The sequence below is a fragment of the Spermophilus citellus genome (assembly GCF_964194105.1).
Source record: "Spermophilus citellus genome assembly, chromosome: 1".
In the NCBI taxonomy this organism is placed as follows: Eukaryota; Metazoa; Chordata; class Mammalia; order Rodentia; family Sciuridae; genus Spermophilus; species Spermophilus citellus.
The window spans coordinates 115,120,387-115,148,076 of NC_138182.1; the positions used below are offsets into that span (position 1 = coordinate 115,120,387).

Below are 27,690 nucleotides of genomic sequence, written 5' to 3' on the forward strand. Positions count from 1 at the left end.
ATGTATGTGAATATGTAACAAAATGATGGCTGCATTGAAATACATGCACATATCCATCAACCCACCGCTGCCCTTTCCTGTGTGCGCAGGCTTGGGAAGGCTGTGTGAATGATACCACAGCCAATTTGCTTTTAGTTTGTGTGTATTGCTTTTCTAGCTCTGGGGGTTGAACCCAGGGCCTCACCCAGCTAGCAGAGCCATGCCTCAGGGTCCCACAGCCTACACACTCCTAATCATACTGCCACAACAAGGACAGCCTTTGTGCACCACAGAACTGTGACTTCCCTGTGGCCAACGGCTCTGTGTTCCTCCCCCTCCAGCCTGGAAGGCAGCACCCCACTCTGTTTCTCTGTGTCTCACTTTTTGTGGTACTGGGGATTGAGCCAGGCTTGCTGTGCTACTGATCTACACTCCCAGTTCCTTATATTTTTCATTTTGAGACAGTGCTCAGGCTGGCCTTGAACTTAGGATCCTCCTGCCTCAATCTTAGTAGCTGGGATTGCTGACCTGGCCAGAGCACCTGGCTTCTGGTCCTTGGCTTCAAGAGTCAACCTGTGAGTAAGAGCATGTGGAGTTGCTCTTTCTGTGTCTGGCGCACTTCATGTAGCATGGCGTCTTCACCTTTTGGTGCTGCTTTAATTAAACACCTCAGACTGGAGGCTGGACTGTGACTCAGGTACAGCAGGCACTAGGTCCTGGCTTCATTCCCAGCACCACAGAAAGCAAAGCAAACACTAGTCAATGACAGAAACCTGTCTTGGTTGTTCATGATCATGTCCATGCATTTCTCTGGTTCTGGAGGCTGGAGGCCCAGGTGGAGGCCCAGCAGGTGAGGGTGTCTGTGAGGCTTCCTGCTCCTTCTGAGGTGTGGCTTGCTGCTGTGGCCTCAGAGAGCAGAGCTGGAAGGAGCTTCTCAAGTTCTTGTGTTAGGCATCAGTGCCCTCAGAACTCACTCCCCTCCCACGCAACACATGCTTTCCTACTACTCCATGGGGATTAGTTTTCAACATGAATTTGAGGGAACACCAACCTTGAAAATGTGGCACATAATGGCTTCCAAGTTCATTCAAATCGTCATAGATGGTAGATCTCCTTTTTTCAGACTAATACTATTTCACAAGCAGGTATTTTAAAAATGAATAATAGTACATACACTTTCAACAATTTTCCTCTTTCCTATCACAACAATCTCAAGCCCTTCAGAGCATGATGGACCAGCAGAGCTCTCTGCAAGGATGGATGGCCATTCTCTTTCCTATGCCCACTGTGGAAACTGCACCCACACGTGGCTGCTGAGCCCTTAAATGCTATGAAGACAGCTGGAGTTACTGATTTTAATTGGCTTGGATTTGATTCTCGTGGCCCCCTGTGGGGTGTGGCTACTGTACTGGAAGGTGCTGTGTTGGGCAAAAGGAAAATGGTTGTCCTCTCTGCAGCCTGGGAGAACCGCTCCACCAGGCTGCCCTGTGCTCTCCCCACCCATGGGAGGGAAGCTGCCTGCACCCCAGGCCTGGAGCAGGGCCAGCACTGACCCAGGCCATCCAGGCTGGAGCTGTAGGACTGAACTGGGAGGTTGGTGCAGGGTTTGGGTGGTCACCTGGCCTGGATGTCGGTGGACAGCTGAACTCTGCCATGTGGGGCCTTTGTTCTCTGTGTGCCTTTTCTCCTGTGCTTGGACTGGGCAGCTCCTTGCCTGTTTGTGCCAGAGAAGGGACTCTCCCCAGGCTCTGAGCAAGGCTGCTCCCCTGCCTCTTCACCCTAGGCTGACTGCTCTGTGCACCTTGCTGGGTTATTGGCTTCTCACCGTGGACCTACATTTTCTTGGGTCCTCTCCACTTTATCAGTTTGAAAAGTTCCTTGTCAGTTAGGTTTGGAGCCGGTGCCTGCGTCTAGCTTGCAGTGTTCTGCTGAAGGGAGCTTCGGGAGCTCCAGGGACGCAGTTGTGTTTCTTTCGGGTGCACCGTGACTGTTCTCATGGACAAGTCACAGAGAACCACTAAGTTCTGCTTTATGAGCTGACTTAATTTTGTTGGTTTTGATATTTCCACATTTGGACTGAGTTTTTTTTCTTTTTTCTTTTTTTTTTTGGAATGCATCATCACAAACAAAACAATGGGGATGTGTTCTTGGTCACAGGATCTGCTCAGGATTCTGGAGCTACATCTGAACACACACCTTGTACCCTTGTTTCATTCCTGGGGCTCTTTCATGGGAAAGGCTGAGTAAGGGTAGAGGGGAGAGGACAGGCTTAGTGGGGAGTTCAGTGGCGAGAAATGCCAGCGCATCTGCTTTTTGGGAACTTCCTTTACTCTGAGTGACTAAGTCCTTTAAATAATTGCACCAATCCACCCATTGCATGTTTTTTTTTTTCAAAACATTTCTTATTAAATTCTGCAGTTTCATGGAACCCTATTAGAATGGCTTTAAATAATAAAACAGAAGTGATTCTAGCAAGTGCTGATGAGAAGCGGGGAGCAGAATACATGGGATGCTATGGGTAGCAGAGGTGGTGACCCCTGCATCAGTGGCCACAGAAGCTGGACAGCACCATGCCCACTGAGGGCTGCTGACTCAAGTACCTGCGACCAGGCAATTTGCAGACTCGGGTGTTTCCACTCCTGGGCTCCTGTGAGCAATGCCATGACCTCCAGGCAGTGAGATGTTGGTGAGGGGGTTCATCCCCTGAGTCCCCAGGACTCTGTGCCCTTGGTGCTTCTGCTCTTACCTGACTGGGAGCCTCCTCGTTGGTTTCCATGTGGCCCTGCACATCCTCCCCAGCTGTGGGCCAGGGACCCTTTCCTCAATACTCAGCCTGACCCTTTCCTGTGTCTTCTTAGTGATTACTATTCCAGCCGGTTGGGCTGACAGCTCACTGAGGTTGATGTGCACCTCGAGCACTTTGCATGGCCTGCTGGCCATTTTTGCATCGTCTCTGGAGCGGTGTCTATCTGAGTTCATCCCCCATTCCTTATCAGGATTGAACACTGAGCTACATCCCCCATGCTTTTTAAAATTTTGAGACAGGGTCTCACTAAGTCACCCAGGCTGGCTTCAAACTTGCCATCCTCCTGCCTTGGCCTTCCGAGTGGCTGCAACAACTTTTTATTGCATATGGAAATTATATTTTAAAATATTCTCTGGGCTGGGATTGTGGCTCAGCGGTAGAGCGCTCGCCTAGCATGGGTGGGACCCGGGTTCGATTCTCAGCACTGCATAAAAATAAAGGCATTGTGTTATGTCCATCTACACCTAAAAAAAATAAATATTAAAAAAAAGAGTTTTAAAAAATAAATAATAATATTCTCTGGTTTAGCTGAGCAGTGAGTGGAAAGTCAGGGAGTAGAATTTGTGTCTTAAAAATAACATCAGATAGAACCTGCAGCGGCCTGCTGTCCTCCTCCACCTTCAGGGACAGAACACAGGCCTGGGGGCTAGAAGGTGGCCACCCTGGACTCCCTCTTCACCGGCTCTGGCTTCCTGGGGGTCGCTCCTCCCTGTGTGCAGGGTGCTGAGGGTGGGAGGAACTGCTACTGTAGCCCCCAGGACACACTGCTTCCCCAGGGGCCTGGGGACAGGGGTGCACCTTGCTGCTAGCCCAGACTGGCCAAGAGCTGCAGATTCAGTGTGGAAAACTGAAGGAGCCCTCAGTCCCTGCCTCTGTCGTGATGCAAGCTCTTCACTCCATGCCGAGACCACATCCTTCCTGCCCTGCTGGGCCATGACCACTATAAATTCATCTCATTTCCTCCCCACTCGTTTCCAAGGCTGTGTCTGGGTGAGTCCATGGAGCAGGGTGCTTGGAAAGACGAGGGGAGGAAGGGTGGGCTGGGCGTAGGGACAGGGTTTTCCTGGGTTAGTGGATTAGGGATTTCTTCTTCTAGCGTCCAAGTCTGCCCTTCAGCAGTGTCTCTGGAATGTTCCTTCATGCTTTCACTCGTTGTGTGTGCAAATGCATGTGTGTACGTGTGTGGGGGAGGGCAGGGGAGCAGCTTCAGCTTACCCCCGTGACCCGGCAGATGTGGCCAGCATCCCCTCCGGGCAGTTGAAGGGTGGGATGCCCATGAGGACATGAACCTGCAGGAAAGCAGGGGACAGTCAAAGTAAAGACCTGGGGCTGAGGGGAACAGAGGATGGACACCTCCTGAGGAGGAGGACCACAGAGTTGGGAGCTGCTGGAGAACCCAGAAGACACAGAAGGATGGACTCTGGGTGGTCCAAAAGCGGGAGCTGGGAGGCAAGAGGAGGGAGAACAGGGACCGAGGCTCCCCTGTGTGTCCACCACCAGGCTGCTGTCCCTTTCCTAGCCCTGCCTGCCTGGGTCATTACACATGGCTTGGAAGCTGATGTCCTCTTGCCAATATAGCAAGACGGAGGACTCAATGAGAGCATTCCAAACAAAGCCAGCCTGTCCGTCTGTCCACATACTGGGAGATGAGGTGCACTTATAGATGCAGCTGGTGATCTCGCCTGGGTGGAGCCTGAGATCCAGTTAGGGAAACAGCTACAATTGTCAGGGAGGGGCGTTGTTCTCCCTTCCACCCAGGGAGGGGTGCTGCTCTCCCCTCCACCCAGGCAAGGTGCGCTGCTCTTCCCTCCACCCAGGGAAGGGGCACTGCTCTCCCCTCCACCCAGGGAGGGGTGCTGCTCTTCCCTCCACCCAGGGAAGGGGCACTGCTCTCCCTTCTACCCTGAGTCTCTGAGTGCCTTGGCTTTCTGCCTCATACCTGCTGGGGGACATGATCCCACATGTGCCTCTGATTTAAACCTGGCTCTGTTCCTTCCGGCCTGTGAACTGCTGGGCAGGCACTGAGCCTAGGCCTCTGCAGCCATGTGCTGGCCCTGGGAAAGTGCACATCTCATGGGCTCCGTGGAGATCAGAGAAGGAATAAACTCCAGGGCCACACAGCTGGCCAATGGGAGCCTGGCGACATGGGTGATAGCGATCATACTGGGAACTTGAAGGAGACGTGGAGGGGACACATTGTCACTTTCCACACATACTCTGGTTCCCTGGAATTTCTGTTCCTGTCCGCCAGTGGGCTGAAGAGGACAGCTGGAGACCTGCCCTCCTCTGGAGCTGCCTGAGCTCCTCCTGTGTACCTTAGACTGCTGCTGGGCCCTGGCCTGCATCTTCCTCAGGTCAGGATAGGGGAGAAACCCAGCCTTCATCCTCAGTTCCTAAAGGCGGAATCTCAAGCCGAGAAGCAGAGGGCCATTCTGCCCAGGGCCACAGCCAGGGCAGGGCTCTCTCTGTTCTGTCTGGTGCCTCAGGCAGTGCGAGTCTGCCAGGCACGGTGGTGTGCTCCTGCTTATGGGCATGCATGTTTCTACCCCACAGGAGGCTTCCCTCCCATGGCTCAGGCCAGCAGGAGAGCTTTCTGGTAAGCATGGGGCCCACTTTTCAAGATGGGAGGTGGTGCTTCACTGAGTCCAGTGATACTTTTATTCCCCTGAGTACTCTGAGTCCTGCATACCTGTGGGTTCCCTGGGCCTTAGCTACTTCACAGTGTTCCCTGAGCCTTTGGTGATAGTGTTCCTACCCGGGCTTCTTACCCACTGCTGTTCTGCTCCTGCCACCCCAGGGAGGACCTGAGCCCCTGGACCCTGCTCCAGGCTGCTCCTCAAGATGGCAAGTGTGCGCTGCCGGCTGGCCCGATACCTGGAGGACCTGGAGGACTCAGACCTGAAGAAGTTCAAGATGCACCTGGAGGATTACCCTCCGCAGAAGGGCTGCACCCCACTCCCACGGGGCCACACAGAGAGGGCTGACCACTTGGATCTGGCCACACTCATGATCGACTTCAATGGGGAGGAGAAGGCCTGGGCCATGGCCGTGTGGATTTTCTCTGCCATCAACAGGAGAGACCTTTATGAGAAAGCTAGGAGGGAGCAGCCAGAGGCGGGTGAGTGGGCGAGACTCTTCTTCTTTCTTTATTAGTCCTAATCAGTTATACCTGAGGAACGCTCTTCTTCAGTACTGGTGGAGTGTGCCCGGCCCAGCTCTGCCTCTTTCTCTCTTGAAGTCCAGTGGTGAGGACACTTGTGCTGTTGAGCAGCTCACCTGCACAACAGACCCTCCTCATGCCATCCAGCATCTGGAAGCGCCCTGCCTTCTGTCTCCAGAGTTTTGCTGCCTGGGTTCCTCTACAGTGGGCTCAGGTGGCAGTGTCTTTTTTGTGACTGATTTATTTCACTTAGCCTGCCCTCCAGGCTCACCCATGCTATAGGTTCCTCTTTTCCATTTATATATATATATATATATCCCCAGGAATTGAATCCAGGGCATTTAACCACTGGGCTACATCCCCAGCCCTTTAAAAAATGTTTTATTTTGAGACAGGGCCTTGCTAAGTTGCTAAGCCTGCCTTTGAACTCGCGATCCTCCTGCCTCAGCTTCCACGCCTCTGGGGTTACAGGTGTGCACCACTGCGCCTGGCACACCTTCCTCCTTAGAGACTGAAGGGCGTCCGAGTCTCCTGTACAGACCGCATCTCACCCACACACCCAGCTGTCCCTGAACACTTGTGCTACTTCCTCCTTATCATCAGTGGTGTGAGCTTTGGTGCACAAAGCCCTCTTCCAGAGCCCCGTAGGAACTCTTTTGGGCGTATGCCTGGAAGCGGACTTAGGGACCCTGTGGTCACCCTGTGCTTGTTTTGGAGAGCCCCAGCACAGTTCTTTATACCAGATGCAATTTTATATTCCCACCAACGGGACATGAGAGTCTCGATTTCTCCATATCCAGTATTTTCCATTTTCAAAGCAGTAATCAGCCAAAGAAGCATGAGCTGGCACCTCATTGCAGTTTTTTTTCTGTTTTTGTTTTTCTGCCTGCTGGGGATCAAACCCTGGGCATCTGCATGTGCTGGACATGGGCTGCCCACTGAGCGGTGCCCGGCCCTGTCTGCAGTTGTCAGTGCCTCCCTGGGGTGCAGGTGCTGAGCACCTTCCTGGGGGCTAGTTGGCCATGTGCATTGCTTCTTTGGAGAAAGTCCTACTCACATCCTTTTCTGTTGCTGGGTTTCCCTGTTAACTCACAAGGGCGCTTTCCACAGGACTTTGCCCTGTTAGATGAATGACTTGCGGTGCCTCTCCCCACCCTTTGGGTTTTGCCTTTTCCTGTTGGCATCCTTCAATACCCAGAAGTTAGTGTTCTAAAGGAATTTTTGGGCTTTTCCCTCTTTCTTCCCTCCTGGAAGAGCTCTGAGAAGATCAGGAAGCAGTTTGCTTTTCCTGACTCCTTAAAGAGCCAATGCAGAGTTACCCAGCCCAGGAAGCTGCTCCCCTGGCCACCTCCTGGCCTCTGCCTGCTGGGCCTGGGGCCTGCACCCTGCTCCTCAAGTCCAGCAGGAGTGTGCTTGGTTCAGTGTCACTCACAGGGTCCACAAGCCAAAGCCCACCCCGACAGCTCAGGGGAAACTCTGTCCTCACAGAATGATGTCATTTGTGGGTAAAGCCTTTCCTATGGCTGCTACCTGGGGAACGGAAGCAGTGGCAGAACCGTCCTCAACCCCTGTGTACACACTGGGGGAGATGCTTCCTCCCAGCCTGGTGTGTGGCAGGAGGGCCAGTGACCTAGAAAGCCAGAGGATGATTTCAAGCCGTGGCAGTGAAAGGAGGGAGGGGGGCACTCAGCAGATAAGGAGCTGCGCAGCCAGGTGGCCACCGCAGGGGCAGAGTGGGGAGAGAAGGGAGGTAGGGAGGAGGTGCACAGGGTGACCCTGCAGACAGATCCATGACCACACAGTTCTGACCTAAGAGTCACCCAGGAAGCTTTATAATGCTGACACACCCCTGGAGTCACACTGAAGGATGATGCTGCTCTGGAGTTCCCAGGAGGCAGCTCTGTTGACTCTGTGGATGGTTCGAGAGCCCCATGGGGTGGTTTGTGGAGTTTCCCTGCTTCCTAGTGAGAGAGCTGAACCCTGACCTTCTGCTTGCCCCGGGCTCCTTCTGGCCAGAGCTGCAGCCAGGTAGAAAGGCAGGGGTGTTTGACCAAAGTCTAGTTTTGTTTATTTATTTATTTTTGCAGGGGGTGGGTACCAGGGATTGAACCCAGAGGCACTTGACCACTGAGCCACATCCCCAGCCCTATTTTGTATTTTATTTAGAGACAGGGTCTCAGTGAGCTGCTTAGTGCCTCACTGTTGCTGAGGCTGGCTTTGAACTTGTGATCCTCTTGCCTCAGCCTCCTGAGCTGCTGGGATTGTAGGTGTGCACCACTGCATCCGGCTCAAAGTCTAGTTCTTAGCTACCATGCCACGCTGGCTTCCACATCAGGATTCTGAGTGGAAAAGTTAGAATCCTAGTTTGGAGTCTTTGGGCCAGGTCAAACTTGGGTAAGATTAGGGTGGGTGGGCCTGGGATGAGTTAAATGTGGCTTTGGTGACTTTGCCAATAGCGTTTGCTTTCTCAATGAGCACACAGGCTCTGGAGTCTTCCACTTTGCTCTCAGGTCCCACCCACCTGCTGCTGTCCTAGGTAGTTCTCCTAGGCCGACCTTTGTCTTACCAGGCCTCTGTTTCTCCATGAGTAGCTACTTGGGGATGTCACCAGTGACTGTTCAGACCTCTGTGGGTGCATATTGGAGCTTTGAATATAAGAGGGCAGCTGGGCCTCACCTCACACAGACAGCCATCGCTGCGGGATCCCTGGAGTCAGCGTTATAAAGCTCCCTGGGTGAATCTAAGGTCAGCCAGGCTCTAAATGACTATATTAGAATGGAACCCAATGGGTCCTTCTTGTCCTGGAAGACCCAGAAGTCTAGATGTGAGAGCACAGGGTGTAGGTGAGGTGGACACAGGCCATGGCAGGCAGGGAAGGCTATTCCCTGCTGCAGACCTTGAGGCCCTGGGCTGGCCTCCCTGTTGGACAGGTGGAGACTGGCCTGGCTGGCGCCTTGGCTGGTGCATCCCTGGGCCTGGGAGGGTGCTCTGAGGAGGACACTCTGAGGGTGGAAGCAGTGTGGGGCCCCAGGCTGGCAGGTGGGTGCAGTCCCATTTCAAAGCTGGAGTGCAGGAGGCTCCCACCTCGACTTGTGGCTGAGCACCCAGAGCCTGCAACCCCGAGCCTGGCCTCAGTCTGGGGGACATCTGGGGCGACCCTGACCTTGGCCACTGTTGGGCTGCTCTCAGCTGCTTCCTGAAGCCTGGCTTTTGACACTTCATGTTTTCTTCCTCTGGTGTTCAGATAACACTCATGTTTCCGGTCCCACTGTGGTGTGCCAGGAAGACAGCATCGAAGAGGAGTGGAAGAGTTTGCTGACCTGTCTTTCCAGAATCTCAGCTTGTAAAAAGAAGTATGGTAAGCCATGTTGGCCTTCCACTGGGTTTCCGACCTGGGTCAGGGGCTGCACAGCTGGCCAGTCATGGTCCTGTTTGCTCCTGCTCCTTGTTTTGTTCTGCTTTTTGGATTGAATCCAGAGGTGCTCTCCCTTGAGCCACATCCCCAGTCCTTTTCTTTCCAAGTTGCTGAAGCTGATCCTCCTGCCTCAGCCTCTGGAGTAGCTGGGATTACAGGTGTGTCCAGTGCACCCCTCCTCTACTCCTTGGGATGCAAGACCTGTTTTAGGAAATCCACTATCAGTCAAGGAAGCAGATCTGGGCTTGCCTGGCTCCTCATGGTCCCAGAGCCCAGGGAGGTGCTGAGGGGTTCAAGGTCTAAGGATGTAGGGAGGGAGTAAGATTAGAAAAGGAAGTGCTTTCTGGCTGGTGGCTGCATGCACAGCTTGGACCTCTGCTCAGTTTTGCTTGTGAGAGTGTAATGCTTCTGGGACCCTTCCCAGCAGGCCCTGGAGAAATGACATCTCCTCTGTCTCTGTCCCCATTGCCATTCCCTCTTGATCACAGGCCCATTTTTTTTCTTGTTGTTTTAAGGAATGCAGACGTGGATTTGCATCTAGACACATCTGAAATACAGTAGCTCGTGTGCTCCTACCTGGGTTCCACACACACACACACACACACACACACACACACACACACGTGGGAGGCACACTGCCTCCTGCTGGCAGCCCGTGCGAGCTCCCTGCCTTCCCATCTTGCCCTCTGGGCGGCAGCCTCAGCGCCCCCTGCAGGGCGCACAGCTGCGCGGCTCTGTCAGCGGTCTGACTTTCTGTCTCTCCAGGGCCTCATGACTTTCTGTCTCTGCCTAGATTACTGCAAGGAGTACCGGAGACATGTGAGGAGCAGGTTCCACTGCATCGAGGACAGGAACGCGCGCCTGGGTGAGAGCGTGGACCTCAACAGGCGCTACACGCGGCTGCGGCTGGTCAAGGAGTACCCGAGCCAGCAGGAGCGGGAGCAGGAGCTGCTGGCCATCGGCGGGACCAAGACGTGGGACAGGCCCATGAGCCCCATCAGGCTGGAGCAGCTATTCGAGCCCAACGACCAGCATTCAGAGCCTGTGCACACGGTGGTATTCCAGGGAGCTGCCGGCATCGGGAAAACGATCCTGGCCAGAAAGATTATGTTGGACTGGGCATCCGGAAAGCTCTTCCAGGACAAGTTTGACTATCTGTTCTACATTCACTGTCGCGAGGTGAGCCTGGTGACCCCGAGGAGCCTGGGGGACCTGATCGTCAGCTGCTGCCCTGACCCAAACCCACCTGTGCACAAGATCATGCGCAAGCCATCCAGGGTTCTCTTCCTCATGGATGGCTTCGACGAGCTGCAGGGAGCCTTTGACGAGCACTTAGGCGTGGTCTGCACCAACTGGCAGAAGGCCGAGCCAGGGGATGTCCTCCTGAGCAGCCTTATCAGGAAGAAGCTGCTGCCTGAGGCCTCTCTGCTGATCACAACAAGGCCCGTGGCCCTGGAGAAACTGCAGCACCTGCTGGACCACCCTCGGCATGTGGAGATCCTGGGTTTCTCCGAGACCAGGAGGAAGGAGTATTTCTTCAAGTACTTCTCCACGGAGGCGCAAGCCAGTGAGGCCTTCAGGCTGATCCAGGAGAATGAGATCCTGTTCACCATGTGCTTCATCCCGCTGGTCTGCTGGATCGTGTGCACCGGGCTGAAGCAGCAGATGGAGAGTGGGAAGGGCCTGGCTCAGACGTCCAAGACCACGACAGCCGTGTATGTCTTCTTCCTCTCCAGCCTGCTACACTCCCGCGGGGGCGGCCAGGAGCAGCACCTCTCCGCCCACCTCCGGAGCCTCTGCTCTCTGGCTGCGGACGGAATCTGGAACCAGAAGATCCTCTTTGAGGAGTGTGACCTGAGGGACCACGGCCTGCAGGAGGTGGACGTGTCGGCCTTCCTGAGGATGAATCTGTTCCAGAAGGAGGTGGACTGCGAGAAGCTCTACAGCTTCATCCATATGACCTTCCAGGAGTTCTTTGCGGCCATGTACTACCTGCTGGAGGAGGAGGAGGAGGAGGCGGGCAGGGAGAGGGGTGTGCCCACTCGGCGTCTGGAGCTTCCAGACCGAGATGTCAGGGTGCTGCTGGAGAACTATGGCAAGTTCGAGAAGGGATACCTGATCTTCGTGGTGCGCTTCCTCTTTGGCCTTGTGAACCAGGAGAGGGCCTCGTACTTGGAGAAAAAACTGAGCTGCAAGATCTCTCAGCAAGTCAGGGTGGAGCTGCTGAAATGGATTGAAGCCAAAGCCAAGGCCAAGAAGCTGCAGGTGCAGCCCAGCCAGCTGGAGCTATTCTACTGCCTGTACGAGATGCAGGAGGAGGACTTCGTGCAGCGGGCCCTGGACCACTTCCCCAAAATGGAGATCAACCTCTCCACCAGAATGGACCATGTGGTTTCTTCCTTCTGTATCAAGAACTGTCGTTGTGTGGAGAAACTCTCCCTGGGGTTTCTGCACAACTTGCCCAAGGAGGAGGAGGAAGAGGAGGAGGAGAGCAGACATCTCCCCACCAGCCAGCGAGCTCTCCTGGATCCTCATGCTGCTTATTCTCACAGGTAAGGAGACAGGTTCCAACAGGAGGCAGAATGTGCCTCTGCTTTCTGGCTCCTTTTCATGGTACTTCTGCCTCTCCTCTCTTTTAAACTATCCTGCAAGTGCCATATAATGATGTCACCGATGCTCATTTCTGTCAGACCCCTTCGTTATCAGAGATTGACTTTTGGTTGGTGGATAAAACCAATGACAAAGAAAACCCATAAAACAAGAAACAAGTGTTTGGGAACATGCCAGTTCAGCATGAAGTATTGGGTGGGTGCAGAATTGCATGGAAGTGTTTATAAACTTCAATTGCTGATAATCTACTTGGTGCATTGTCTTCGTCTATATTTGTGCTGTTATATTAGAATGCCTGAGGCTGGGACATTTGCAAAGATCAAAGGTTTATTAATTACAGTTCTGGAGACTGGGAAGTCCTAGACCTATGGGCCTACCCCTGGAGAGGAACTTTGTGCTACATCATCCCTTGGGGGAAGGTGGAAGAGCAAGAGAGGGTGTGTGCACATGAGGGTGCAAGAAGTGGGACCTCAGCCCCCTTCCTTCTGTAATGGTGGTAGTCTATGTGAGGATGGAGACCCTGTGACCAGAGCATTCCTACCAGGCTCCTCTGTCCGGCACACGCTTTGGGGCACACATCCAAAGTACAGCATTCATGGCAGGTGGTCAGTGCCTGAGGGGCAGAACAACCCTGAGAGTTGGAGTCCAGGAACACAGAGGAGCAGGGCAAGGTGCTGCACACCTGGGGCCTCAGTGACTCAGTAAGACCCTGTCTCCAAATAAAAATGAAGGGCTGGGGACATAGCTCAGTTGGTAGAGCGCTTGCCTCACATGCACAAGGCCCTGGGTTCCATCCCAAGCACTAAAAAGAAAAGAAAAGAAAAGGGCTGGAATGTAGCTCAGTGGCAAAGTGACCTGAGTTCAATCTCCAAGACCAAGCCCCCTAAAACAAACTAGTAACGCAAAGGACAGGGGGACCTAGAGTGGTGGAGGCAGGGAAGCCAGGCTGCCTTGGAGGCTTGGTCCTGTGTGGTGGTGGTGGGGACAGGGACTGGCAGGGGCAGAGAGAGTACAGTCTCCATGTGCAGAAAGAGCACAGGTGATCGCCGGGTGGCATGGCAGCGTGGACAGCCCTAGGGTGACTCGTGGGGGCAGGGCAGGGAGGGCAGAGCCTCCTTTGAGGCTCTGCCTTGGCTTTAGATTTATTTTAAACTGGAGAATAATGGAGAGAGATAGATGATAAATAGATAAGTGACTGATAGGGACAGACACAGACAGGCGGATGGCTTGTTTGGTGTGCTGGGGATCAAACCCAGGGCCTTGCTCACGCTAAGCATATGCTCGGACACTGAGCTGCCCCAGGCCATGATGTTTTGATGGCGTTGATTGGCATACCCATAATTCACCAGTGCACACATATTTGGTGGTGAGAGTGCTAAAGTCCATTTTATCGATTTCAACATGCACAAAAAGTTGTTATCGACTGTGGTCCTCAGGCCGTGCCACAGGCAACCAAAGCTCATCCCTGCCCCACTTGCTGAAGCTTCGCCTCCTTTCACAGGCCAGCCCTTTCCCCTGTCCCCATCCCTGCTAGCAAACACTGCTGTCCCTTCCTGGGACGTTGACTCTTAGATTCTCCCATGTGCTTTGGCATTAGGATGTCACCCAAAGCACCCCTTGGGGGATGGCCAGGGAGCTGAAGCCAGTCGCCCTGTCCTACCTGGAGGTCCTTGGGTCATTTCACTTCTGAAGTCCCTTCTGTGAGACTGAAGGCACCATCTATGGACCAGGAAACGGGCCCTCGTCGGCACTAAGCGTGCAGCCCTTGCTCTTGGACGTCCAGAGCACCGGCAGCAAGCCCATTTCTGTTGTTGACAAGCCGCCCGGTGTCTCCTATTGGGGGCAGATGGGCAGATGCCTGAGGGAGGCTGTCCCTTGCCATGGAAGGCTTGCCCAGGGCAGGCAGGCTGTGGGCAGCTGGAGGGCGCCGGGGGTCCATTCTCGGTGGCAGAGGTCTTCCCAGCGTCCCGCCCTCTGGATTCCTCCTGAGCCTTCTGGGCCTTCCCATCCCTGGGGCCTCCTATGAACCAGCCAGGCATCTCTGGTTCTGCTCCTGACTTTAGAAACCAGTCTTCCTTCTCTCCCTCTCCCTTCCGACTTCTAGGCTGGTGAGCTGCTCTCTCACGTCCAGCTTTTGCCGGGGCCTCTTCTCAGTGCTGAGCAGCAATCAGTGCCTGACTGAGCTGGACCTCAGTGACAACACCCTGGGGGACCCAGGCACGAGGGTGCTCTGCGAGGCTCTCCAGCAGCCGGGCTGCAACATCCAGAGGCTGTGGTGAGTGCCCCTTGCTCCTCGCGGGAGGGGCAGGCCTGCAGGGATGCTGGGGCTGTCCTCAGCTGCCTGGCAAAGCCCACAGGCCCGACTTTATTTCCCAGCCAGGCCGAGGGTCAGCAGGCTGGCTTTTCCTGAGGCCTCTCATCTGGGCGCGGAGGTCGCTGTTTTGTCCTTGTCTTCACACTCTCTCTGTTGGGTCTGTGGCCTCTCCCTGACAGGACACCAGTTAGAGGTCCACACCAATGACCTCCTTCCACTTACCACTGGTGGGAAGACCCTCTTTTCAAATGCACATCTATTCTGTGGTCCTCCTGTCCATTGCAAGTGGCCAGGAGGACAGCCAGGGCAGTTTTGGATGGGGGAGGACTGGGGAGGAACTGAGAAGAAAGTGAGTTCTTGGTGGCAAACAAAAAGGCCATGACTTTTACTCTCTCCCATGTCCTCGTGGCCAGGTTCATGGAGGAGAGCCGGAGTTTCATTACGCATGGTCACGGTTAGCTGAGTTATACCACCAGGATGTTCTGCATAGATTGAAATGTCCTGGGGACTCTCCTGTGGCTTTGCTAGGAAGTCCCACTGTCCGCCAGAGCTGAGTCAGATTCACATGTCTGAGTGCAGCTGGGTTCCCTGCCCTCTGCAGCTCCAGGTCAGCACGTGCCCCTGCGCTACATGAAAAGCGGCATGTCCACAGGGAGGCCTGCTTCTTCTTCTTTTTTTGGGGGTGGGGTGGGTAAAAAGTGTTTCCCAGGCTGGTCTTGAGCCCCTGGAGACCTTCCCACCTCAGCCTCCCGTGTGGCAGGGACTGCAGGTCTGGGCCACTGTGCCCAGCTCCTGCGGCCACCTCTCATGCTCATCACACCCACTCGACCCTGGCCTCATCCATTTCACCTACTGTACAGCCACTGTCCCCTTTCCTGGTTCTCACCAGCCCCGCTCCAGCAACCCTGTACCCCTGCTGGTCATTACAGTGGCCTCTTGGTCCTCTGGGTCAGTCTTGCTGCTCTCTTTGCAACACCTGGACACACATCTACAGAGAGCCTATAGGCTGTTTGGTCTCTCCATCTGCTCATGCCCCCGCCCATCTGTTCTGCATGCAGGAGACGGGATTGTTCACAAGTCCTACCTTGGCTGTGTCTTCCCATGCCTGAATCTCTTGCAACTCTTTTCATAAATTAGAAGCCTCCTCTTGCCCCAGGGTTCTGGTTGTTGACCATGCACCCTTGGTTCTTGAGCTTCGCCCCAAGGCCCTCTCCTTGCTTCTCCTCTGGGTTCCCCACGTGATTCTAGGGGGTGAGACACAGACAGGGATAAGGAGATGCTTGTGGATAAGGAGAGACCCAGCTGTCTATGTGCTTGCAGTTGATATAAAGATGGGGACAGAAAGGAAGGTGCCCCAGGTGTTCCTGCTCCCATAACAGGGACAAATTGTTGTTGTTGTTGGGGGAGATGGCAGTGGTGAAGTGTGTATGTGTGTGTACAGTGGTAAAAGTTTTCTGTTGCTACAACAAAATACTTGAGGCTGGGTATTTTAGAAAGAAAAGCAGCTGGCTGGGGATGTGGCTCAAGCGGTAGTGTGCTCGCCTGGCATGCGTGCGGCCCGGGTTCGATCCTCAGCACCACATACCAACAAAGATGTTGTGTCCGCTGAGAACTAAAAAATAAATATTAAAATTCTCTCTCACTCTCTCCCCTCTCTCACTCTCTCTTTAAAAAAAAAAAAAGAAAGAAAAGCAGCTTATTTGGCTCACAGATTTGGAGACTAAAAGCCCAAACAGCCTGGTGCCAGTCTTGGGGAGGGTCTCTTGGTGGATGGCATCATGATGGGAGTGTGTGCCAGAGGGAGAGAGCATGGTGAGTTTGGAAGCTGGAGAGTCAGGAGGGGTTGGGCTCACTCATTTACGACACCCTCTTGTGAGGACTAACTGGGGTGCCAGGAAGATGATGCTAGTCTCTTTGGAGGCCAGCACCCTGCACTCGGCCCAACCTCTTGAAGTTCCCACCACCTCCTGATTTCACCACGCTGAGCCCAAGCCCCTGACATGTGAGCTGTGGGGGATGGGTCACCTCCAAACACAGGGAGGCCATTGAGAACCAGGCCCTCTGCTTTAGTGTCTCTCCTCCGGGTAAACGGAGCACTGTGATTAAATCGTCACGAGAACAGGGGAGAAAAGCTGGCAAAGACAGCGAGGCCACTGCTGGGGCACCGCTGTGGGGACGTGGTGCCGAGCTGGACCCGCTGCAGCCTCTCCATGGCCAGCTGCCCGACACCCACTCTATAGAGTTGGCCTCCTGGTGCCAGGGCTAGATTTAGGAGCTCTTGGTGGATGGCATTCCCACGAGGGCCTGGCACATTCCCCTCGCACTGGAGAACCCAGGGCCTGCTGGTGCACACAGCAAGTGCACACTGGGTGGACAGCCAGGAAGGGACTGTTAGCCTGCCCTCTGACAGGAGCCCGAGGGAAGCAGAGGAGGAGGTTTGTTTTGGCTCTACTTCGGTCTGGTTATGCTGCTCTGGGCATGGGGTGAGACAGCCACTCAGGTGGGGCATGTGTGGAGTCCATTCATCACGGTGGCTGGGACCTGAGGAGATACAGGAGTGGGGCCAGGGTCCCCGTGTCCCTTTCCAGGGCCTGTCCCCAGTGACCTCTCTCCTTCCCCAGGCTCCACCCCAAAGGCTCCACCACCTCTCGGTCGCACTGGGGGCAGACGGCCATGCCTACTGCACACAGGCCTTGGGGACAGCCCAGAGCCCACCGTGACATCATGACACCTCTTGCCTCTGTCTTGCTGCAGGCTGGGGCGCTGTGGCCTTTCCCATCTGTGCTGCTTCGACATCTCCTTGGTGCTGAGCAGCAACCAGAAGCTGGTGGAGCTGGACCTGAGTGACAACGCCCTGGGAGACTTTGGGGTCCGGCTTCTGTGTGTGGGCCTGAAGCACATACTCTGCTGTCTGCAGAAACTCTGGTGGGTCTGGGCGCGCTGGGCAGCTCTGCCTGTGGGGGTGCCTGGCAGCTCCTGGGCAGTGAGCTGCGGGAGCTGGTGCTTCACAGTGAGAGCGGCCGGGCTGCTCGGAGGACCCAGGTGTCTTCTGTGGGTGCTGTCAACCACCCAGTCGGGGCTTGGGAGAGCCAGTGGAAGCCCTGGTGGGGCATGAAGAAATGGTGGGGCCAGCCAAGGCCCGTAAGGCCACGGTGGGTGTGCAGAAAGAGTGTGAGACTTCATGGGGAGCTCTCAGATAGATAGAAAACCCATGCCAAAGTGTGACGCTTCCTGACACTGGAGGGAGACTTGCATTCTGGAGAAGGGAGCACTCGGGAGGGTGGAGCCAGTTCACGATGGAGACGTGGGGACAAAGGAAAGCAAGCCAGCACTCCAGTGTTGTGGAGGGGTGAAGTGAGCCTCGGGCACTGGTGGGGGGCAAGGTGGCACAGCCCCCTTGGGAAGCTGTGTGGCAGTTCCCCAAACAGAATGACCCCTTGAGCCAGCAGCTCTACTCAGAGGTCCAGGCACAGGCCCACAAAGAAACGCAGCAGGCAGCTGGGAGTGACCCACCGCAGGTGTCCCCTGGTGGAAGGGGCCACGGGCCTTCGGGCCCATGTGCAGGCTGAGCTAAGCCAGGGGCAGGGCCGCACTGCACGACCCCACAGGAAACCTGGGAGAGTTAACAAGGTGGGGAGGCCAGGGGAAGGATGTGAAGGTGTCCAGCTGCGGTTCAGTCTATGGAAAGAGCTCCAGGCATGGGTGGCCGTGGCAGCAGGAGACTGTGCACCGGCGTATGCCATTGACTCGTGCAGCTAGAATGGCAAAGTGGTCGACTTTATCCTACTTTGCCACCTTGGCATCAGCCCAGGGGCCAGGGAGGTGTCACAGTGCTGGATGGGCTTGGAAGGGCTTGCTTTTTACCACAGCAGGAGGTCAGGCTCCTGCGGAGTGTGGGGCACGCGGGCGGTCAGGTGCTTCCCCTGGAGGGGCCAGCTGGAGAGCCACAGACTTTCTTCTCTCCATGAAAGGTTGGTCAGTTGCTGCCTCACCTCAGCGTGCTGCCAGGACCTTGCGGCCGCGCTGAGTGCCAGTCGCTCCTTGACTAGACTCTACATTGGAGAGAACACCCTGGGGGACTCAGGAGTTGGAACTCTCTGCGAGGCCGTCGGACATCCACAGTGCAGCCTGCAGAAGCTGGGGTAAGGCTGCCTCCAGCCCCAGGCAGAAGGTGGTGGTGACCCCAGAGAGGGAGGCCGCTGGGCTTAGGGAAGAGAACCAAGCAGCTGTGACAGAGTGTTCTGGCAGGGGTCGCCCTTCCTGTCCACTCCACAGTCCACCAATCATGGACTTAACCAGCCGCAGACCAAACCTGTCTGAAAAAATAGGTCTGTACTGAACATAAACACAGGTTTCCCTTGTCATTGTCCCCTAAACAGTGCAGTGTCACAGCTGCATCGTGTGCATTCCATCAGGGATGGTAAGTAACGTCGAGGGGAGTCCAAGAGGGTGTTCTGGCCATAAGCACATTCTGCACTACTCTGTGGGCACGTGAGCACCTGCTGACTCCGATGCCACAGGGCGTGGGGGAGGGGCGGAGCCAGCCCCCCAGAGGATACCGAGGGTCAGCTGGGTTGCTGCTAATGAGGCCAGTATTTGCTAATTTGTGGTTATTGGCATTCATAAAGTTAGAAGAGACTTTAGAGAAGGTGCAGCCCAATTCCCATTGAATTAGGAAGCTCTAGAGTTGGCCCGAGTTCACCTGTTCTAGGTGAGGACACCTGCAGGCATGCAAGTGACCGCAGCAGTGTGGCCTCAGCACAAGTGTGTCTCCCCATGCAGCACCTCCTCTGGTTCCCTGTCCTGGTCCCTGTCCTCCTCCCCAGGGCTCTGAGAAGCAACTGTAGTCCTGCCCCTGGGCAGCTCTCACCCTTGTCTTATCTTGCACCGACATTGCTAAATCTCCACCTGGGACACAGCTCAGCATCTTCACCCACCCAGTCACGCTCTCCCAGGGGGGCTGGCTTGCTGAGGGTCCTTAGAAAGGTGCCTCAGACAGGAAGTTGGGGCCTCCTTCTTTCCATGAGCTCTGATTTTGCTGGCCGACTCTCTGCTTGCCTTGGGTTTTCGGCAGCCATGTCAGGCTTTCGAGGCTGGATTTCTGCAGTAAATAAGGATACAGAATACTGACTAATAATCCCGTACTTTCCATGCATCCCTGCATGGTTTTCTTAGTTGGGCCCATAAAAATGACACAAAGTAGTTATAGGCGTCGCCAACATTTTCTTTTCTTTGGGGCATTGGAGATTGACACCAGGGATGCTTTACCATGGAGCTACAATTAATTTGTAAATTATTTTAAATTTTTTAAAAATTAATTTTGATTAAATATTTTTAAAATTTCTTGAAACAGGGTCTCATTGAGTTGCTTGGGGCCTTTCTAAATTGCTGAGGCTGTCCTTGAACTCGCAATCCTCCTGCCTCAACCTCCTTGGTCTCTGGGGCTACAGGTGTGTGCACCACCAAGGCCAGGTAGAGAGGCAGTGAGGCTCTGGGCACAGCCTGTGCCTGAGGATGCTGGGGAGAGGTGGTGAAGCTCCCCGCACACACACTGGCATCATTTCCTGTGCCCTTGATGCCTGGTGGAGTGTTGCTGTGGGGCTTTACGGGGGCCTCCGCATCCAGCTCTCAACCTGCACTGGGCTCACGTGGACCTTTCTTTTGACCCATCATCTAGGACTGTTTGAATCATTTTTTTTGGGGGGGGGACTGGGGATTGACTCAGGGGCACTGGACCACTGAGCCACATCCCGGCCCTATTTTGTATTGTATTTAGAGACTGGGTCTCACTGAGCTGTTTAGTGCCTCACTGTTGCTGAGGCTGGCTTTGGACTTGCGATCCTCCTGCCTCAACCTCCTGAGCTTCTGGGATTACAGGCATGTGCCACCGCACCCAGCTGAATCTTAATTCTGTTGGTATGTTGTGTAAAGACAAGCAAACAGTAGGCACCTTTGTTCACATTTTACTGACATAAAGTTGGCCAGATCAGCATTCAGGGCAACATATAGTAAGAAGAGTTTTTGAGGAGCACTCCGTCAGTGTAGTCAACCACAGTCTGCATCAGGAGGCCTGGCCCTCCCTTGCCCGCCCACCCCAGAGCTGTCTTCCTGGAGGACAGCTGCACACAGAGCTTCAGCACTGTGCTCTGCTGCTCTTGGTTGTTCAAGGTGTGATTTGGCCCCTTTATTTTACAAGTAAATAATGTCTGTCTTTGCAAACATCCTCAAAGGGAGAGGATGACGGATACAGATAAGAGGGAAACAAAAGTGGCCTCACGGGGTCACGCTGCTTCTCTGCCCACCTTCCGTGAAGACTTCCTGCACAAGCCACATCAGAGCAGGTGCTGGATCAGGTGTGGCATGAGCTGTGAGAAGAACAGGGACCAGCACTCCGGGCAAAGCCTACAGAGGAGAGGCCCCCCATGACCCTGACCTCTGTGCCCAGCTGACTAAGTTGCTCAGGGCCTTGCTAAGTTTCTGAGGCTGGCCTCAAAGTTGCTGTCCTCCTGCCTCAGCCTCCCCTGATGCTGGGATCACAGGTGTGTGCCTGCACACCCGGGTCATACATATGTAAGTCTCTAGAGGTGGATTCCTTAGGTGGACTCAGGGAGTTGGGACTTCCAGACACCTGTGTTTTATTAGGTATAGCCAGATTTTCTCCTCTTGAACTTCAGGCCTTAATCTGTAGCTGACATGTTGTGTCCCCTGTCCCTCACCTCCCCAGTGTCACAGAAGCATAACACAGAGAGTATTTGCAAACGTGATTAATCATCAAAATGGCCCTCCCCCTCTTTGAACTGCTCCCACTGGATGGGGACTCTGCTGGGACCTGCCAGCCAGTGAACATTGGGAAGCTCTAAGCTGCCTTGACTTTCAGTTCCGTCCTTTTATTTCTTCTTCTTATTTTTGGTTTCCTTAACGTCACACCAAGGAAACTTGATAGCCTGCAAAAATGACAGTGTGGAGCCGTCCCTCAGAATCCTCAAAAAGGTTGGTTTTGCGAAAGTAGGATGAGGTTGCATGCTTGGTCACTAAACATGAGCCTCTGGACCAGCCCCGGCCCCATTTCTGCCCCCTCCCGGCGACACTGAGCTGGTGTTAGTGCTGGAGCTGGCCTGGGCTCACTCTCCTGCTCCTCTGGTCCCTTCTTAGGTGACGTGATTGTCCCTTCTCCTCTTTATTCTCAGCTGTGAAGGCCCCACTTATACTTTATTTGAAAAAAAATTTTAGTTGTAAATGGGCACAATACCTTTATTTCACTTATTTGTTTTTATGTGGTGCTGAGGATCCAACCCAGGGCCTCAGACATGCTAGGCAAGTGCTCTACCACTGGGCCACAACCCAAGTCCCCCACTTATTCTTAAGCAATTACTCTGATCCTCATTTTTTTTCCCATGGTAAGTGTAGGGATAAGAGAAACACCATGTTGAGTTTTAATAATTCAATAGGATAATTCCATTCAGCATCATCACCCCACAGAGAGGTACCTAACAAATACCCCACCAGTGTGTTAGCTCTTCAGTCTTCATTGTGAGATGCTCTTGTGAGTTGAGGCCCAACGGACTAACCCCCCGGCAGCGCCTGGCAAGGATTCTGTGCTCAGTGGACACAGGGTGAGCTGGATGTGGGGAGACCGAGATACCCCGTTGGTGCGCCCTCTAGTCAGGGGATTTGTTGTTTGTGCAAACCTGTCGCCGTGCACACCTACCTGCCAGCTTCCAGCGTCCTTCCAGCTGCAGTACTGGGTTCCTGGCCACGCCCAGCCCTGAATGCCAGAGTCTTCACAGACTTCCTGCTGCTTGCTCACTGCTGCCCTTCCTGGGCAGGGCCCCTTCCCCTCCTCTGGCACTGCCCATCTCTGCTAGTGAGCCTCGTGTCCCTTCTGTGTGCGGTCATCGAGGACCTGATGGTGGTTCTTCCTGGAGGAGGGAGTAGGCCACTCAGCGCCTGTCAGTCTGCTGGTCCGGGCATCACTTCCCCTCCATCCCACGTCCTTGTTTTTCTCACTCCAATACTCCCTCGACGAGGGAAACAGAGATGAGCTGGTGACAGGAATTCTTGTCATCCTGGTCATGTGTTCACGCACACTATTGAAACGACTCCTTCTGTTTCTGTTATGCATGATTTTAGAGACCAAAGGGCTTAAAATGTGCCCTTGCCGAGAACTCTGGTCAGGGGCACTGTTACCGCACGAGACGTTCTTGTTCATGGCCATTCACTGCAGACGGAGTGGCCTTTGTGTGATGCCCGTGTGCCTTCATGAGCTCCCGGGCAGGAAGGACACAGCTGTCTGTCTCAGAGCCCTCACGGTCTTGTTGGGTGAGAGCTCAACTTGACCCAAAGGGAGAACATCAAACTCCTCACCCCTTCTAATGCAAGCCAAGATTTACGCTCTGAGAATCTCTTTTCCAGGCAGGAGGAAGAGGGAATGGACAGCAGGGGTGACAGATAGGGAAGTCCAAGAGGACTGGGAAGTCCTTAACCTGAGCTTGGTACCGAGGGCTGTCAGGGACTTCGCCCTGTCTCTACCACCTTGCCATGTTGGTCATGTTGAATTACTAGGTGAGAGACCAGCGTCTGCCCTTGGAGAGAGGCACACGATTCCCGCAGACTCGGATTTCTATCTGCAAAAGGTGTGGAGCCGTTATGGCTGCGCCAGAGTCACTCAGGCAGGCCCCTGGGGCTGCCATCAGGAGCTGCTGGAGTGTTTTCCTGGTTGGAGTGCTGCTGGGTGCCTGAGGCAGGAGGAATCTGCAAGGAAGTGCAGTGTGGGGGGATCTGGGATCCTTCACTTTTCCTCTCCCTCCCTGCAGAGCATCTGTGGAGAGCTGCCTGCCTGTGGGACGCCCCTCAGACTACACTCAAGGTGAAGGGCACAGCTGCTCAGACGGCTGCTGGGATCGGCACCCGCTGAGGGCTCACTCTGCTCTTTCTGCAGGTTGGTGAACTCTGGCCTCACATCCTCTTGCTGCTCAGCTCTGTCCTCCGTGCTCAGAACAAACCGGAGCCTCACACACCTGTACCTGCGTGGCAATGCTCTTGGGGACGCTGGCGTCAAGCTCCTCTGTGAGGGGCTCCTGCTTCCCAGCTGCAGGCTGCAGTTGTTGGAGTGAGTCCTCTGCTCCCTCAGGTGGTGTAGGGGTGGTCCCTGGTGGGAAGGGCCTGAGGCGTTGAATCTGAGAGGCCAGGAGTCACAGATGTGACTATGACAGAGTCTCAGGACAACAGGTGTTTTCAAGATTTTGTAAAGCCAAGTCAAGCTCCTTGCACCACAGTCCTCTGTGCAGCAGGCAGGCAGGGACAGAGTGGTGCTCGCAGTTTATGGAAATCTGGGGCAGACACAGCTTCTGGGCATGACAGGTTAAGAAACTTCCCTTACTAATTGGTGGGCACAGTCCAGTAGCCTTGAGTGTCCTCCCCTTTAAAGAAGACAGGAAGATGACCTTTGGCACATATGGCTGCACCACACTAGTTAGCCCTGGGAGTTTTCTGGGGCAGGCTCCAACCCTGGGTCCCTGGGGGGATGACCTGGGCGTGTCCTTGAATCACTCCTTCTTGCAGACTGGACAACTGCAGCCTCACCTCACACTGCTGCTGGCATCTTTCCAGGATCCTGACCTCCAACCGGAGCCTGCAGAAGCTGAGCCTGGGTAACAATGACCTTGGCGACCTGGGGGTCATGATGCTCTGTGAGGTCCTGAAGCAGCAGGGCTGTTTCCTCCGGAGCCTACAGTGAGTGCTCTGCAGAGGAGCCACCCAAACCCCACTCTCCAGAGGCACTGGCTCTCAGGGTTAGGTTGGGCCTGGCCCCGTGCCTTTACTGGGGTACACAGGAATTGGGCTGCCAAGTCAACAGCATCCAGAGATTCAGAGCACCCAGGTACAGTCGGTGCGAGAAGGCTTTCCACCCAGTGTCCTGGGGGAAGCCAGTCTGGTGACAGTGGCCGACAGTGCTCTGCAGAACGACACTCAGCAGGAGGGACCTCGACCCGTGGACTTCCTCTGTGCCTCAGTGATGGGCATCAGCTCTGTGGCCGGAGGTTGCAGAGTGTCTCCCAGATTCTTAGAGCCACAGCCGTTGGGGGTCTGCATTCTGTCCTTGGGTCTCTCTCTGCTCTCCTGGCTCCCCTCACCCTCCTGTCTGGTACGTGTTGGATTGTCAAGTCTTGATCCCGGGGCTAACTTTTGTTGCTCACACTTTCTCCCTGATTTTAATGTCCAGTCTCTGGCTTCACCAAGGATGTGCTGTGCCCTCAGGCTACCTCTGTGAATTCCATGTCTGAATGCTTCTCTGATCCCTCCTCTTGGAGGTTTAATGTGCTCCGCAACTCCCCCATCCAAATCCAAACTCCTGCTCCTCCTCTCTGTCTTTGATCAGCTCCATCCCAGTTGCAGTCAAGACCAAACTTACTTAGTCCAGAGTAGTCTGGTGCTGACCTTAACAGCTCTTCTTTCTTAAACCTGCATCTAACCAATCAGCTTGTCCTGTGAGATCTGCTTCCATGGGATGTCCACTCCCTGGCCTCCTCTTGGTGGTTTCATGTCACTGTCTGGTCACTGTCACCTCTGGTCTGGGTTGTAGGATGCATTCTGAAATGCCATGTCTGCACTGCTCCTTGGGTAGCACACACAGTGAGCTGCTGGATGTGAGACAGTTCTTCTCACTCTTTCCAGGTGCTCTAGTGACTTCCTGTCACATTCACAGTGGTGGGGGGGGGGACTGCAAATTCTTGGTGGCTCTGAGCCCCTTCTGCCAGTGGCAGCTGCCTCTGATGCTCATGCTGCTTTCATTGCGGTGGTCTCCTTTCGGGTTTGCCAGAGCACAGCCATCTCTGGACCTTTGCTGGTGCTGTCCCTGTGCCTGAAGTTCTGTCCCTTCCAGTTCCCACTTGCCTGCTTCCACACACCCCTACCTGATCTGCACGAGGCTTTGTACTGAAAGCAGCCCGCTGCCCTTGCTGCTTCTCATTCTCCTCCACAGTGGCGCACCCCTTCCGTGCTGTGTCATTTTCTTGCTGGTTCATTCTCTATGTCTTTTCCCCACAACACATATTCCATGAGTCCAGGGACTCCTGTCCACTACTTGTTCCCAGGCTGAGCCCGCCAGGATGCAGGTTGGAATCAACAATGGCTGATCAGCGCTGCACCCTGGTGGGGATGCAGTGGGACACTTCTCCACGTTCCCAGGAAAGACAGGTGTAGGGACAGAGGGCGGGACTGCTCAGGATGAAGCTGGGGACATTGTTATTTGTGTGTCACTGACGCACCCCTGAGGGACATTCATGACCTGGTCTGGGGACAGGCTCAGAACAGCCTGGGGAATTCACAGATGCGAGGAGCCTGTCTCTCTCAGCCCCAGCCTCCATAACAAAACCAGGCGGGTGGCATAACAGCGGGAGCTTGTTTCTCACAGTCTGGAAGCTGGAAAGTCCCAGATCAAGGTCTGGCTAGTTCCGAAGCTGGTTGGGCTTTTCCCTTATTTGCAGATAGCTTCCTTTTTATGATGTGCTTATGGTGGTTGGTGGGTGGTGGGCGGGAGAGAAGAGTTGGGATAGATGCTCTGGAGTCTGTCCTGCAAGGCCATCGACCATTGTGAGGGCCCCATTTGTGACTTCATCTGTCTCTAACCACCTCCCAAAACCCCATCTTGCCTTGGGGGTCAGGGCTTCATGGGTTTGAAGGCAGACGCTTAGTGTGTGACACCACCAACCAGAGCCTGCTGGAATGAGGTGGGACAGATGGTTCCAAGAGAAGATACGAAAGGCTGGGAGGTGCTCACATCAGAGACCACCTCCGTGGTGTCCCCGCACTGCAAGGCAGATGTAGGGATCCTGATTAAGTGAGTGCCGCGGAAAACGCAAGACTACTGAGAAGATCTGAGCCCAGACAGGACGCTGGTGATGCAGAGGGACAGGTGTAAGCCCAAACTGGCTGTGAGGGTTTCCGTGTGGTTGTGTTTATTAAGGCCTTCCTCCTTCAGGCCACAGTGAAGTGCCTACAGACACATGAAACGCAGTGTCTAACACAACCTGTTGACATAGGAGTGGGCAGCCGAGAGGTGACCTGCTAGACCTGGCAGTGGACACGTGGTCATCATGCAGTCTTCTTCACCTTCACCTGTGTTTGAAGAGGCCAAACGTGAAGGTTCAGAATAGAGCAGTCTGTAATGGTTACTCCAGCTACTCAGGAGGCTGAGGCCGCAGGATCCTCGAGTCCAGGAGTTTGAGGCCAGCCTGAGCAACATAGGGAGACACTTCTCAGAAACAACACTTCAGAAGCCAGCTCTGCACTCAGAGCATAGAGGCATGTAGGGTTCAAGGTTTGAGGAGATGAGTTTTTCTCCAGCACTGGGGGTGGACCCCAAGGTGCTCTACCCCTGAGCTGCACCCCTAGTCCTTTTTATTTTTTTATTCTGAGACAGGGTCTTCCCAAGTGACCCAGTCTGTCCCAGAACTTGGTATCCTCCTGGCTCGGCCTCCTGAGTTGCTGAGATCACAGGTGTATGACTGGCTGGGAGATGAGAATCTTAAGGCTAAAAACTGAGTGTTCTGAGTACAACCTAATAGTTTCTGTTTGCCTTTACAGGTTGTGTGAGATGTATTTCAATTATGAGACAAAATGTGCATTAGAAATGCTCCAGGAAGAAAGGCCAGAGTTGACCATCATCTTTGAGCCTTCATGGTAGGGGTGGACACAGGCCCGCCAGACACTGGATTCTTTGGTTCCACCACCCAGCTGTCACAGGTGAGGTGAGCCCTCCTGCACCCAGAGTCACCTCCACATGATCAGTGTCACAGTCAGGGTGACCAAAAGCGCCCTCATGGAGGGAACCGAGGCCATTCATTCCCCTGGACAGTGCGGTTCTCAGCACCACCACAGCTGCAGATGTTCCTGATGGACTCACAGAGTCACCTCATTCAGTAAACACGTTCTCTTCCTTTTCCTCTTCCTGCCCCCAAGTGTCCCCTCCCCATCTTCCCTTCTCACTCTGTTTACTTTTGCCAAAGTCTCCATCCCCCTGTTTCTACTAAGTGTCTGTTACACAGAACTACCTATGTGCTATGTGGAATTTTGTGGCAGCTACTTATTTATTTTTAATTTTGTAACAGTTTTCTAACAAAAGTAATTCATGTTTATTTTAGCTAGTTGAAAATTGAGAAACATATAAAACCTTCTGGTTATTAAATTGATTGCTTAATTCCAAAAAGTACCCAGAAATCTTTTGAATTATTCATCTAAACTACTCAAGATTGATTGCTGTGTGCATTTAAATATCTCTTTGCAAAGTGACTCAACTGTGGTTGGTGGAAACCGAGTCATCTTACTCTAGCTCTGCGGGCGGAATGTCAGCTCTGTGTGGCAGGGTGGAATGGCACAGGGCACAGAAGTGAACACAGGGCATGGCT

At 54.2% G+C, this 27,690-nt stretch overlaps 1 protein-coding gene across 3 annotated transcripts; it reads left to right on the forward strand.

Moving 5' to 3' along the window:
• The first annotated feature begins 3,699 nt into the window (after positions 1-3,699).
• Positions 3,700-27,388, forward strand: NLRP3 (NLR family pyrin domain containing 3). 3 transcript variants are annotated; one of them, XM_081277991.1, is made up of 11 exons: positions 3,700-3,775; positions 5,339-5,381; positions 5,583-5,903; positions 9,190-9,303; positions 10,154-11,912; positions 14,075-14,245; positions 17,039-17,209; positions 18,256-18,426; positions 23,223-23,393; positions 23,846-24,016; positions 26,870-27,388. In XM_081277991.1, exons 3-11 carry the CDS (start codon positions 5,627-5,629, stop codon positions 26,967-26,969), a joined length of 3,105 nt encoding a protein of 1,034 aa, XP_081134117.1. In that variant the 5' UTR covers positions 3,700-3,775; positions 5,339-5,381; positions 5,583-5,626; the 3' UTR covers positions 26,970-27,388. The 3 variants fall into 3 exon arrangements, with proteins under 3 accessions (XP_081134117.1, XP_081134119.1, XP_081134118.1); XM_081277993.1 differs by having other exon boundaries at positions 23,846-23,934; XM_081277992.1 differs by lacking the exon at positions 3,700-3,775 and adding an exon at positions 5,050-5,139.
• Positions 27,389-27,690: the final 302 nt, after the last annotated feature.